General features: G+C 41.7%; 1 protein-coding gene across 1 annotated transcript in view; it reads right to left on the bottom strand.

Annotated features, from left to right (window-relative positions):
- The window catches only part of CFAP47 (cilia and flagella associated protein 47), a 1,083,264-nt gene that overhangs the window by 999,745 nt on the left and 68,232 nt on the right, over positions 1-15,287 (bottom strand). Inside the window, 2 exon segments of the mRNA XM_030202357.1 lie at positions 9,143-9,365; positions 14,679-14,865. Coding sequence (XP_030058217.1) covers positions 9,143-9,365; positions 14,679-14,865 — 410 coding nt within the window.

Genomic DNA, 15,287 nt, shown 5'->3' with positions numbered 1-15,287 from the left:
ACTAAATGGAAGTGTTTACCTCAGGAGGTTATCTCCTAGATTTATTTTTTCCTTTAGGCTGTAATTCAATTACTGTGATTGCAGTCATGTTATGTGATTGTTAATTTGGAAAATTATAAATAAAGACATTAAAAAAAAGAAAACACATATGTAATAATTTTGGGAAGGTGCTACTTATATGTCTAGCCGGAAGTGTGTTCTGGGCAGGCCTTCCCGGTATATTTTAGTTGTTACTTTTGATTCTGAGCTCACATTCAAACCACAAATTGATGCAGTTCTTTGGTCATCATTCTTTGCTCTTCATCGAATTCGTGCAGTATGTCCATTTATTCCAGCCTCTTCTCTGTGACCTCTGATTTTTGCATTAGTCATTTCTCATTTTGGACTACTGTAACTCTCTTTACGCTGGTCTTCCTTTGCACTTTCTCAAACGTTTACAACTAGTCCAATCTACAGCTGTCAAACTTCTTTATAATGCACAAAGGTTCGACCATGTCACTTCACTTCTTGCCGCTTAACATTAGCTTCCATTATTTGCACGTATTTAATTCAAAATTCTCACACTTGTATTTAACACAATACTATTCTCTGCACCTTATCTTTTCAATTTTCTTATCCCCTACACACCATTGCTTACCAAAACCTTCTTATTCTCCCCTCCCTTACACAACTCTATTTAACAACTACTCATGACACTGCTTTCCAATACCTCGGCCCCAAACTCTGGAACAATCTTCCCACTAGCATCCATAACCAACCTTCTCTCCAGACTTTCAAACGAGCACTGAACATCAATCTGTTACTCAGAATTTCTACTTCATGAAACAATTCACCTCTTTTTATTTTCAAGCTTGTGTTTTAATGTTTGAATCTTATGTATGTAGTATATATATTTTTTTAATTTTCTATTTTGCAAACTGTGTTATGCCTATTCGTTAAGGTCACAGCAGTATATCAAATTGTATTAAATAAATAAATAAGAATGTGTAACTTACTTACAGCTGCATATAGTCATGCATAACCCCTGGCTATTTTCACTTTTGGACCTGGGGTTGAAGGAGTGCTTGAGGAGGGAGATGTTCAAACCCACCTCCCTTGGGACACAGTTTGACTTTTGGAGAGGTGCTCCTTAAATAGCTGCTAATGTACATCCAGGTTTACAAAACTACCATATATACATATGGGGCCCAGGGCAGAAATTAAGGAGGGGGTCCCTGATTGCCCCTCCCACCGACCTCACAATCTGCACTGTTACTAAGCGGTCCAGGCATCTCTTCCCCTTCTCTCCACCACAGTCCATCTCTTTCTCTTCCCCTCACCTTGCAGCCTTCTTTAGAATTTCCCTTCTCATTAGGGCCCCCGGCGTGGCAGCCATTCTTACAAGCTGCCTCCAGTTATCCCGAAGCTTTCCCTCTCCACTGTGATCCACCCAGGTGTAAACAGGAAATTGTATCAGAGGGGGGTGGATCGCGGCAGAGAGGGCAAGCTTTGGGGCAGCCACAGGCAGCTTATGAGAATGGCTGCCGCGCTGGGGCCCCTCTGAAAAGGGAAATAATTTTTTTAAGAAGATCGAGAAGGGAGGCGGAGACAGACTGTGGTGGGGAGAAGGGGAAGAGATGCCTGGACAGCGGGGCCCCTTGGAGCTGTGGGGCATGTTTCTCCCCCCCCCCCCCCCCCCCACCACCAACGCCGGCCCTGCATATAAGTGGCAGTACAAATAATTATATGTTTCAAAATCTCCACATATATGTCTACATGATGCCACTTATTACATTAACCAGTTCAATCTTTAGCACACTCTCTATTCTTTATACTGGATTTTATCTTCTAATACCAATAGTTCTCAAACATCCAGTTTATAACGCTCTTATTCACTTGAAATCTCTCAAGCACTGCCCAATCAATTTATCAATCTATACATCTCCAGTCATATCCAATTCATCAATGATTTCAATAATCTTTTTCCCAAGTGACCTCAGTGATGTTCACCATCCACCACCCTTACAGGATTTACATGGCGGTTTCTAGAACATCAACCTCTTCACTGGTCAACTTATTTAGAAGCATAAACCTTCTTATATATATAAACAAACTTTCTTCCAATATATTTTATCTTACTTATCTTTTTAAAGCCTTCTTTAGTCGAACCCAGGGGTGTTACTGTCCGACATGTTTCGCTCGCTCACGAGCTGCCTCAAGGACATACCCCTAAAATGGCAGAAACAATAAGTATATTAACCATTTCATCCTTCCCATCGCATTTATAGATAACCAATGACCAGGGTCGGTGTACCTCTCTTAACCTTTTAATTTTATTACTCACCCTGCGATCTTTACTAGCGCCAGCTCTACATACTTTCTTAACAGAAAAGATGGCGACAGCGTTCTTCTACCTCATTTAAATATCCTACGTTATCTGACGTCATATTCAAAGATAATCTCGCCCCCCGGGGAACTCCCCTTCATCATATTAAAGACGACCAATCTAATTCTGCATTAAGCCCCATAGGAGCCACTGTTTGCAACCAATATATATACATTGTTCTCTAAAATGTAGGAATTTTGTATCAGAACCACCCTCACTCTTCTTTTCTACATATTCCACAATTCTCCAGCGAATATCCTCCACTGAATGCTGTTTTTGCAACCAATGATCTACAAGCGGTGCTTGCACGGTTTGAGTATTAATTCGAGACTTACGTTCGTTCAACCGCACTTTTATAGGGCGCGCACTTCTTCCAATATAGATCAGGTCACGAGGGCACATAATAGCATAAATAACATTACGGCTGTTACAGTCTGTCACCGATCTGCTTTTTATAACTTTATCTCTCATTGGGGGAGCCCATGTGTTACCTATAATTGCTAAAGAGCACCATTGACAATGCAACTCTTTTGATATCCCCCCTCTCTCATCCTGTTATCATAGCTCAAAAATTTATTTTCCCCAAATATTCACCCAATGTTTTACCTCTAGTGTACGATATTAGTGGCAACTCTGCAAAACAAGGGTACAGCTGAAGAATATGCCAATGACTCGTTATAATTTGAACGATTTTCTGGCTCATATTGTTAAACGGTAAAACACATGTAAGGCAGTCTATATCTTCTCTTTTCCCCTCTTGTAACAGAAGAGGTCTTTGAGCAAATCACGCTCTCAAATTCGCTCTCCTGATAGCAGATCTCGGGTAACCTCTTTCTAAAAACCTATTCTTCAGCTGAAATGCATGTTGTTTAAATTCATTCAAAGAGGTGCAAACTCTTCTAGCCCTCAAGAACTGACTTACAGGTAAATTGTATTTCAAATGGTACGGATGAAAACTCCCAAACTGAAGCAGAGTATTCCTACTCACTGGCTTTCTATATAAAGATGTATAATTTCTGTCTCTCTCTTTATAGATCCATAGATCTAAAACCTCAATTGCTACAGTATTTGTAGACATAGTAAACGAGATGTTTATATCCAATTGGTTAAGCCATCATATGAATTCTTCCAAGGCTGATTTCGACCCTGTCCCAATATAAGAAAACATCATCCAGAAAACGTTTCCATAAGCGTACAAATTTAAATTGTTGAGCTGGATATATCAGTTATGACTCCATTTGTGCAATATATAAAGTAGCGACTGAGGGGGCTAACATCGCCCCCATCGCTACACCTTGAGTCTGGAGATAAAATTTATCATTGAACCAATAATTGTTACATATCACCAACTCGGCTAGTGAGAGTATAAATTCTGAGGATATCCTCTGGGCGCCCATCCGAGCCTCCAGTGTATCTTTAATAACTTGTAGAGCCCCTGACTGGGGAATCTTTGTATATAGTGACACAATATCTAAAGTCACCAGCCACATATCTGCTGTTATAGGTTCAAACTGTTCCAATTGTCTCAAGAAATGTGACGAGCCTTTAATGAATGAAGCCATCCCCAATACTTGATCTTTCAAAAAAAGGTCTACAAAAATAGACAAGGGCTCCAGGATAGATGATTTAGTTGACACAATTGGGCGCCCAGGAGGGGCAACCAACCGCTTATGAATTTTCGGAAGAAAATAAATTTTAGGGGTCTGTGGATTTTCTTCCATTAGAAATCTCCCTTCTTTTGCTGTCAGCATATTGATCTTTACCGCTTCAGTAACCAGTTCTTTAATTCTAATTTGTAATCCCTCCATGGGGTCTACAGTCAATAGTCTATACGCTGTCTGATCACTCAGTTGTAAACCCGCTTCTTCCAAATATTGTTGTTTACTCCACAGCACAGTAGCTCCTCCCTTATCTGCTCTCGTAACAATCACTGATGGTTCCTTGATTAGACTGTCCAATGCCTTCCATTGTCTCTCCGTTATATTTTTATTCTCTTTTCTAGGGTAACCCTCCCTTTCAAATTTCTCCAGGTCTCGGAGGACTAGTTCTCTAAATGTTAGCACCACCTGGTTCACTGGTCCCGGTGGATACCATTTCGATGATGGCTTAACCATGGATATGTCTATAGAGGTTGGGTGGTCCAGAAAAAATATCCTACATTGTAGTTTCCGAAAAAACTTCTGTAATGCTATTCTTAGGCGAAAAGGATCATAGTAACATAAAGGCATATTTTCAAAGCACTTAGCCTTCCAAAGTTCCACAGAAACCTATGGAACTTTGGAAGGCTAAGTGCTTTGAAAATATGCCTCATAGTAACATAGTAGATGACGGCAGAAAAAGACCTGCACGGTCCATCTAGTCTGCCCAAGATAAACTCATATGTGTATACCTTACCTTGATTTGTACCTGTCTTTTTCAGGGCACAGATCGTATAAGTCTGTCCAGGAGTATTTCCCGCCTCCCAACCACCAGTCCCGCCTCCCATCACCGGCTCTGGCACAGACCCCGTATAGGTCTGCCCTCCCCTATCCTAGCCTCTCAACCACCAACCCCTCTTCCCCCCGCCACCCAATTTCAGCTAAGCTTCTGTGGATCCATTCCTTCTGCACAGGATTCCTTTATGCCTATCCCACCCATGTTTGAATTCCGTTACCGTTTTCATGTCCACCACCTCCCGCGGGAGGGCATTCCAAGCATTCACCACTCTCTCCGTGAAGAAATACTTCCTGACATCTTTCCTGAGTCTGCCCCCCTTCAATCTCATTTCATGTCCTCTCATTCTACCGCCTTCCCATCTCCGGAAAAGATTCGTTTGCGGATTAATACCTTTCAAATATTTGAACGTCTGTATCATATCACCCTTGTTCCTCCTTTCCTCCAGAGTATACATGTTCAGGTCAGCAAGTCTCTCTTCATACGTCTTGGAACGCAACTCCCATACCATCCTCGTAGCTTTTCTTTGCACCGCTTCCATTTTTTTAACATCCTTCGCAAGGTACGGCCTCCAAAACTGAACACAATACTCCAGGTGGGGCCTCACCAATGTCTTATACAGGGGCATTAAAACCTCCTTTCTTCTGCTGGTCACTCCTCTCTCAATACAGCCTAGCAACCTTCTCGCTACGGCCACCGCCTTGTCGCACTGTTTCATCGCCTTCAGGTCCTCAGATACTATCACCCCAAGATCCCTCTCCCCGTCCGTGTCTATCAGGCTCTCCCCACCTAACACATACGCCTCCCTTGGATTTCTACTCCCTAAGTGCATCACTTTGCATTTCTTCGCATTGAATTTTAATTGCCAAATGTTAGACCATTCTTCCAGCTTCTTCAGATCTTTTTTCATGTTTTCCACTCCCTCCAGGGTGTCCACTCTGTTGCAAATCTTGGTGTCATCCGCAAAAAGGCAAACTTTACCTTGTAACCCTTCAGCAATGTCACTCACAAATATATTGAACAGAATGGGCCCCAGCACCGATCCCTGAGGCACTCCACTACTCACCTTTCCCTCCTCCGAGCGAACTCCATTTACCACCACCCTCTGGCGTCTGCCCGTCAACCAGTTCCTAATCCAGTTCACCACTTCGGGTCCTATCTTCAGCCCTTCTAGTTTATTCAAGAGCCTCCTGTGGGGAACCGTGTCAAAAGCCTTGCTGAAATCTAAGTAGATGACGTCCATAGCACGTCCTTGATTTAATTCTCCTGTCACCCAGTCAAAGAATTCAATGAGATTCGTTTGGCACGATTTCCCTTTGGTGAAACCATGTTGTCTCGGATCTTGCAACTTATTGGCTTCCAGGAAATTCACTATCCTTTCCTTCAGCATGGCTTCCATTACTTTTCCAATAACCGAAGTGAGGCTTACCAGCCTGTAGTTTCCAGCTTCTTCCCTATCACCACTTTTATGAAGAGGGACCACCTCCGCCGTTCTCCAATCCCTCGGAACCTCTCCCGTCTCCAAGGATTTATTAAACAAATCTTTAAGAGGACCCGCCAGAACCTCTCTGAGCTCCCTCAGTATTCTGGGGTGGATCCCGTCCGGCCCCATGGCTTTGTCCACCTTTAGCTTTCCAAGTTGTTCATACATACTCTCTTCAGTGAACGGTGCTCTATCCACTTCATTCTCAGGTGTACTTTTGCCAGTCCCTCTCGGTCCTTCCCCAGGATTTTCTTCAGTGAAAACAGAACAAAAGTATCTATTTAGCAAATTGGCTTTTTCTTCATCACTTTCTACATAGCGTTTTGCTGTATGTTTTAGTCTCACAATCCCCTTTTTAGTCTTTCTCCTTTCACTAATATACCTGAAGAAGTTTTTGTCTCCCCTCCGTACATTTCTAGCCATTTGTTCTTTCCCTTGCGCCTTCGCCAGACGTACCTCTCTCTTGGCTTCTTTCAGTTTCATCCGGTATTCCTCCCCGTGTTCCTCTACTTGAGATTTTTTTGTATTTCTGGAACGCTAACTCTTTAGCCTTTATTTTCTCAGCCACTTGCTTTGAAAACCATATCGGTTTCCTTTTTCTCTTGCTTTTATTTACTCTCCTTACATAAAGGTCTTTGGCCCTGTTTATTACTTCTTTCAGCTTGGACTACTGTCCTTCCACCTGTTGTGCGTTCTCGCAGCCCATCAGCTCCTTCCTCAGGTATTCCCCCATTTTGTTAAAGTCAGTTCGCTTGAAGTCCAGGACTTTGAGTTTAGAGTGGCCGCTAACCACATGAGCCGTTATATCAAAACAAACCGTTTGATGGTCACTGCTTCCCAGGTGCGCAGCCACTCGGACATTTGACACACTATCTCCATTCGTGAGCACCAGATCCAACGTCGCTCCCTCCTTTGTGGGTTCCGTCACCATTTGTCTGAGCAGAGCACTTTGGAAAGCATCCACAATCTCTCTACTTCTTTCCGATTTCGCAGAAGGAACCTTCCAATCTACATCCAGCAGATTAAAATCTCCCAACAACTAGACGTTGGCACAAAACCTAACCCTAATTCTAATACATTCCTTTGATTAACTATTGTTTTCGAGTTTTCCGACTCCTGAAGTCCACCGAACGATCTTGTTCTCTCGGTGGATACTGTTGTCTTTGTTGCCCCGATTTTGCTCTCGTTATCATACTTCTTTGATCTCTTCCTTCCCCTGTGCGGTTCTCTTGTTTTTGATCACTCCCAGCACTTAATTCTCCACTATCTTCCGATGACCCTTCAAATGCCACTTTTTTCTTTACGTACATATTTTAATCTTTCCTGTGCCACGTGTAAATTCTTCCATATTGATAGTCTCATTCATCTCTTTTCAATTTCTTTATTTTTACTTGCTTCATTGATTCCCTCATCGATTGAACCGTCTTTTTAAGTTCCTCCATCTTCTTATCGAATTCATCCGGAATCAGGGTACTTTTTAACTCTTCTTGCATATTATTAATCTGGGTTTTCAAATCTACTTCCACTTGCATTGTGGTTTCTATAATGAGAGCCATTAAATTGCGACTACATTTACTCAATATCACTGACCATTTTTCAATAAACATCTTATCTGAGACAAAGATCTTCGGCACTTTTATTATACGCAGACCTCTGGGCATCCACGATTTTTTCAGGTATTGCGCCAACAAAATTCCTAAATTTTAGAGAACAATGGTATATATATTGGTTGCAAACAGTGGCTCCTATGGGGCTTAATGCAGAATTAGATTGGTCGTCTTTAATATGAGGAAGGGGAGTTCCCCGGGGGGCGGGATCATCTTTGAATATGACATCAGATAACGTAGGATATTTAAATGAGGTAGAAGAACGCTGTCGCCATCTTTGCTGTTAAGAAAGTATGTAGAGCTGGCACTAGTAAAGATTGCAGGGTAATTAATAAAATTAAAAGGTTAAGAGAGGTACACCGACCCTGGTCATTGGTTATCTATAAATGCGATGGGGAGGATGAAATGGTTAATATATTAATTGTTTCTGCCATTTTAGGAAGGAAAGAGGGAAGGGACCAGAGGAACTAATCCACCCTTTGTCTCTAAGCAGGATCCTCTCTGCTTGAAGACGCGATGTAAGGGGCTGCGCACTATAAAATGTTAGTTGCTGTGTTTGTTTGTTTTTAAATATGTGCTGTCTCTATGCTAATGATTATGTACATTCCTGTGTTGTACACCACCTAGGGTGAAATATTTTAAATAAATAAACTATCCCATACAGATGGCTGTTCCAGTGAAAGGCAATCTACCTCCTCCCTAGGTAACATTTCAGCATGCTAAAATGTAAGTGAATTTTACAAGATTTTATCCTTCCCTGTAAAAATGAAAAAAAACTATTAAAAATGTGACTGCACACAGAACACACGCACACACAAACACAAAAGTTAACAGAGGGACACTAAGATGAACGTAGAAAACTATGAATCAAGAGTGCCGTGTTCTTTTTGTCAACATTTCTGCACTTTTCTGTTGGTTTTTATTTCTTCTTTGCAGGTAGGTTTCCATGGCCAAATCCAAATTTTGAGCTGGTTTTGGCACCGAAGCCAAGTGCAGTATGAAGGGTGCTCTGGAGACATGAATTCAGAAAAAGTTAAATGTTATCACACTTAACTTAGACCCCCTTTCACTAAGGCGCACTCACGTTTTTAGCCCCCGTTAAAATTAAGCGTGCCCTAAATGTTAGAGATGCCAATGCATTCCTATGGGCGTCTCTAACGTTTAGCGCTCACCCAATTTTAGCACACGCTAAAAACATGAGCGTGCCTTAGTAAAAGACCCCCTTAGATTTTAACCAATTTCTTGCTACTTTACCTATACTTTTTTTGACGATCACTGGGTCGAATGCTAGCACATCTGTCATTTGGAAAGGCTATTTGCACATCCTTCTCCAACATGCCAACTTTCTGCTGACTATGGATTCCAATCTGAGTTGCGTTTGCCATGGATGCCCGAGTAAATCCAATATAGTTTTCTTTCTCATCAGGTGCCACATGTACATAGTGCCCCGTTGGATTGGAAACCCACGGCGTTATACCTGAGTCAGTAAGTAAACAACATTTATGCCTTTAGGTTATACTCTTTAAACTGAAAAATAAAAACAAGAGTCGTTATTCAGTCACATGCTCAACCTATAAATCTGAAATGGTTTCAAATTACACATATGTAAGTATATAGTAATACTACTACTACTTATCACTTCTATAGCGCTACAAGGCATACACGGCGCTGTACACCACACACAAAGACAGTCCCTGCTCAAAGAACTTACAATCTAGATAAGACAGGTAAACAGACAGAACAATTAAGGGTAAGGGAATAAAGAGGTGAGGATAAAGGACAGGGCAAGTGAGTTAGGAGTCAAAAGCAGTGGTAAAGAGGTGGGTTTTGAGTTTGGACTTGAAAACGGCTAAAGACGGGGCTAGACGTACAGGCTCAAGAAATCTATTCCAGGAGTGAGATGCAGCGAGATAAAAGGAACGGAGTCTTGAATTAGCAGTAGAGGAGAAAGGGACAGATAGAAGAGATTTATCTACAGAACGGAGTACTCGAGGGGGGACGTAGGGGGAGACAAGAGTGGAGAGGTACTGGGAAGCGGCAGAGTGAATGCACTTATAGGTCAATAGGAGAAGTTTGAATTGAATACGGAAACGGATAGGGAGCCAGTGAAGTGACTTAAGGAGAGGGCTAATGTGGGCATAGCGACTTTGGTGGAAAATGAGTCGCGCAGCAGAGTTTTGGATTGATTAAAGAGGACAGCAATGGCTAAGAGGGAGGCCGGTGAGAAGTAGTACATGCTTAGGCAAAACAAGTTATACATATTTGAGATCGATATGCAGCCGGTGGTGCTCAGCATTTCGCTGATCACCACCTGCATTATGCCTGCTTCGGCACTAAATTTCCAGGTTTGCGAAACTGGCTAAAGCATAGCTGGTTAAGTGCAATATTCAGCACTTAACTGCATAAAGACAGGACTGACTTTTATGTGGTCCTATTTATGCACTTAATCTGGCCAGTTAAGTGCTGAATACTGGCACTTAACCAGCCAAGCGCTGACTCCGCCCTCAGAACTCTCCCAAAATAGCAGGTTTTGAGTTAGGTGCATTTTCAGCCGCACTAACTGGTTAAGTGCCATTGAACATGACCACTTAATCCCGAACAAGTGACTTAACCGGCCACTGTCATCTTGCCCAGTCGTTTTCTCCCTATTCCGACATAAGTACTTAAGCATTGCAATACTGGGAGAGACCAAAGGTCCATCAGGCCCAGTATCCTGTTTCCAACAGTGGCCAATCCAGGTCACAAGTACCTGGCAAGATCTTAGAACAGCAAAATAGATTTTATGCTGCTTATCCTAGAATATGCAATGGATTTTCCCCAAGTCCATCTTAATAATGGCTTATGGATTTTTCTTTTAGGAAGCTATCCAAACCATTTTTTTAAAACCCACTAAGCTAACTGCTTTTACCACATCCTCTGGCAACGAATTCAAGAGTTTAGTTACATGCTGAGTGAAGAAACATTTTCTCCGATTCGTTTAAAATTTACTACTTTGTAGCTTCATTGTGTGCCCCCTAGTCCTAGTATTTTTGGAAAGAGTAAACAAGCGATTCACATCTACCCGATCCACTCTACTCAATATTTTACACACATCTATCAGAGCCTTCTTTTTTTTTCAGCCTTTCCTCATAGGGAAGTCGTCCAATCCCCTTTATCTCCTTCCTCTCCTCTTGTTTCATTTAGGGTTAATTTCTTCCTACCCCTTATCCATTTTCTTTATAATGCAAGATTTGTAACCTGTGTGTCACTCCAGCATTTTTTCTCTCTCTTGTATACTTCTCTGTTTTATAAAAAACCTGGTCAGGAAGAGAGTCTCCTGCTCTCCACAGTTTAGCCTTTTAACTTTGGTCACCATTTTGAAAGTGTCCTCATGCCTACAGTGTCAGCACACACGTCATGTAAATGTACACGCAGATGTAGAAATACACGTGACATTTGCTTGTACATGTTGCAAACTGGTCTGGTGCTATCTGAAGGGGTGTGTCCGTGCTTATTTTACAAAGTGTGCTCCTAACAACAAGGTCTTCATAAAACACTGGTGCACATTTTGCTGACGATAAAATTATCCTCATACCTTAGAGCATCCCAATTAAACATCTCTGCTATTTGTGTGCCCACCTCAATGTTTAATTTAGATGTTCAGCAGCTAAATAAGGCCCTGCCCCAGAACATCCTGCTCCACCCCCCTTTTAGACGTATAAGTCCATTTACTACTACTACTATTTATCATTTCTATAGGGAAGAAAAGGGGGATGGGATTTGATACACCGCCTTCCTGTGGTTACAATCCAAGCACTTTACATAATATATACAGGTACTTATTTTGTACCTGGAACAATGGAGAGTTAATGACTTGCCCATAATCACAAGGAAATAAATAAATAAAATGCCTTTAATTGTGCAATTAATCGTAATTTTAAAAATATTAAAATTGCATGATTAATCGCAATTACAAGTTTTAATCGAAATGCATCTCTAATTAAGGGGTCCTTTTACAAAACCCCGCTGAAAAATGGCTTGCAGTAGTGTAGGCGCAGGTTCTGGGCACGCGCAGATCTATTTTTCAGCACACCTGCAAAATTGCCGCACGTCCATTTTGGGTCTGAGACCTTACCACCAGACATAGACCTAGCGGTAAAGAATTTGGGCGGTAATGACCTACACACGTCAGATGCCACTTGTCGCGCATCTGCTATGTGCACCAGAAAATAAAAAATGTTTTTCAGATGTGCGTAGCAGACGCACGCCAAAATTGAAATTACCGCAAGGGCCACGCGGTAACCGTGCGGTAACTCCAATTTGGAACGCGTAGGCGCCCATGTAGCTTAGGAAAATGGGCCCTATAATCTGGGAACAAAACAAACAAGATTAGTAGTAATTATTAAAGATCAGATTGTGGATCCTTGATTCTTTAGTTGCAGATGCAGTGACTCCAGACCTGCTGAAATAAAGCACAACAGGATTATTGATATTTCTCCAATGATCTGTTCAAGTGGCCCAATTAAAAAAAAAAACTTTATACAGTCAATACTGCTGTCATCCACATAAATACTTTTGAATATTAGGCTGAAAGTAAGGAAAAAAGCATTAGTGTACTTTAAATCATGCAGAAATTAATCTGTCAGTAGAAGGGATTCTCCCTCCCTTACTCTGCATAAATAGGATAAAAAAGGTATCTGCAACATCTTTCCTATATCTTTCTTTTACTTAAGCCCCAGAAATTATTGGTTGGCTGGGGATCCCTCCCCATATCGTCTATTCATCTCTCCTGAAACCAATAAGGGATCAGTTTTTAATGAGATCTAGTTACCTAACTAGGAAAATTCTCTCACGCTGAGTTTCAATAGGTGACCATATTTAGCTGCTCATTTTGTAGACATTTCAGGGCACTCTAGGAACATAGGAACAAGCACAGGGGACCTTTTACAAAGCTGCGGTATGCACTAACCAATGTTCAAATCCCCCTGAATGCTATCCCCCCCACCAACCCTGCCAAGTCCCTTCTACCTGTCACTAACCCAACCCTCCCCCACTCCAGACCCCCCACCTATCACCAGGACTTACCCACAGATGGTCCCTAGTGGTTGAGTGGCAGGGGACAGAAATGGTCCCCTTCTGCTCCCAAGGTAGGAGTCCCACCCCATCCAGCTCTGGTTCAAGAATGGAGTTGCTGACCCCTAGCTGTAGTTTTGTAGTATTACTGCTAGGGGTCAGCCTTCCATGTAAAAGTAAAACCACACTAGGTGCTTTTCACAGCTTAGTAAAAGAACTCCTCAGTCTTTGTTCTAGGGAGGACAGTTTGAAAACCTGACCCTTAAATCTTTACATTTCTAAATAAATTGTTTTTGAATGACTGAAACCCAAGGTGGAGGAGTAGCCTAATAGTTAGTGAAGTGGGTTTTGATCCTGGCAACCTGGGTTCGATTCCCACTGCAGCTCCTTGTGACCTTGGGCAAGTCACTTAACCCTCCATTATCCCAGGTACCAAAACTTAGATTGTGAACCCTTTAGGGACAGAGAAAGTACCTGCATATAATGTGTACAGTGCTGCATATGTCTAGTAGTGCTATAGAAATGACAGCAGTAGTAGTCCTCAACAGGAAAGCCATTTCTTTTAGCCCTTACATTGAGTGCTAGAACAAGTTACATAGGGGATCATTTTCAAAAAAGCCATTTGACCAGATAAGTTGTCTGAAAATTGCCCACCCACTACATGAATACAGGGATCAACAATGCGCATACTTTTACCAAGGGAAAAAGTACGCAGGTTTGGAGACGAGGGCACCAGCAAAATGCCAGTTTGGCATTTTCAGAACTCCATGTGTTTGATACACAGCCAAAGAAAAATCAGGTTTGAATTTCCGCAGATACTTTTTCCCTAGATAGTTTTCTAGTAGAGGTTACATATGTACTTTCCTTTTCAGTATTTATGGATAGTCCATGGACAAAAGTACCTACAGGTTTTCTAACTATCCATAGTTTTGAAAATTGCCTCAGCAAGGTACAAATTCTTGCCCCCAAAAACTTACAAACCGTAAAGAATATCTAAGTTGCAGAGAAACAAGTCAGTTTTAGGGAATGTCCTTCACTCGGAAAAAAAAAAAAAAAGGACGTCCCTGACGAGCACTTGGATGTTTTGGGTTTTTTTTCCTTCCGATTCCCTCACAGCAGCCCCAACAAGAGATGCAGACCTCCCATTAGGTTTTCCACAGTAAGGGGTCGGAAAACGGTAGTGCATCGCATTGCGTACACATTATAATACTAATTTCCTCTTTTGCATTCCGTTTTCGTTAGCTGCTACCGTGACAGGGAAGTGGCTCGGAGAACCCTTTTGTGCATGTCCCGGTTTACTACTTGCGCGTTAAACTGGCTAGAACCAGTTTAAAAACCACGTTGCTGGCTCGTTAAGTTTAGTGCATCTGGCCCTGAGTGGCAGTGGTCGAAGTAGGACTTAAATTAGGTTCTCAGGCCACCCTGACCCTAGCGGATTCACTTGTAATAGAGACACTCACACTTCAGTGGGGAGTCTGTCTTCTGTATGCTTATCTACCAATGGCCAGAGATGTTTCATTTTCAATTAGAGTATATGGTAATCAGATTCAGTCCATTACGAAGTGGTACCTTTGAAGAAACATACTTCATATCTTACCTCTGTTACGAACTCAGACTCTGTCAGTACCAATCCACCAGAAACCCTTACTCACATCCCCTGATACCCTACACAGCATCATTTTCAAAGCACAGTCCAGCTTGAAACCAACACTTAAGAAAGGCAATCTTTGTGATCTACCTGGACTAACTTTCAATACAACTGCGTTGGTTACAGATTTGCAGATACCAGTAAGGCTGAGGCTCATCTCATGAAACACTTTTGTCTTCAGAGACACAAAACTTTCTGTTGTTTGGCCAATAAATTCTATCACCTGCTTCATTTTAAAGGTTCCGATCTGATGCGGTGCAAATGAAAAGATCACATCCTGAAAAACAAATGGGAGCCATCTTATTAGGTTAACCATGCAGCATGCTCAGCAATACTGTAGGATTCTGCCAATCACAAAAGGACTGATTCATCATTCTGTTTACTGACGACAGTTCAACGCATTTCACAATCCTCAGTCATCTGAACCTACTTATTCATGCAAATCACAAAATATAATACCAGTTTATCTGATTTTAAACTTTTGTACAGATCTATGTAACATTAAGGCATAGCAAGCTTTCATGTGTTATGTATTTATTTTATTTACAAAAATGTATAGCCCTCTTACCTGAACCTCAGCATTTCAAAGTAGTTTACAACATCATAAAATACAATTTAAAAAATCAATGCAATGTCAAAACATAAGCAAATCAACATAAAAAGGCAGATCAACCTCTTCATCCTCAACCCATCCCCACC

Source organism: Microcaecilia unicolor, chromosome 4 (assembly GCF_901765095.1).
Source record: "Microcaecilia unicolor chromosome 4, aMicUni1.1, whole genome shotgun sequence".
Taxonomy (NCBI): Eukaryota; Metazoa; Chordata; class Amphibia; order Gymnophiona; family Siphonopidae; genus Microcaecilia; species Microcaecilia unicolor.
This window is presented reverse-complemented; position numbering and strand designations above follow the sequence as displayed.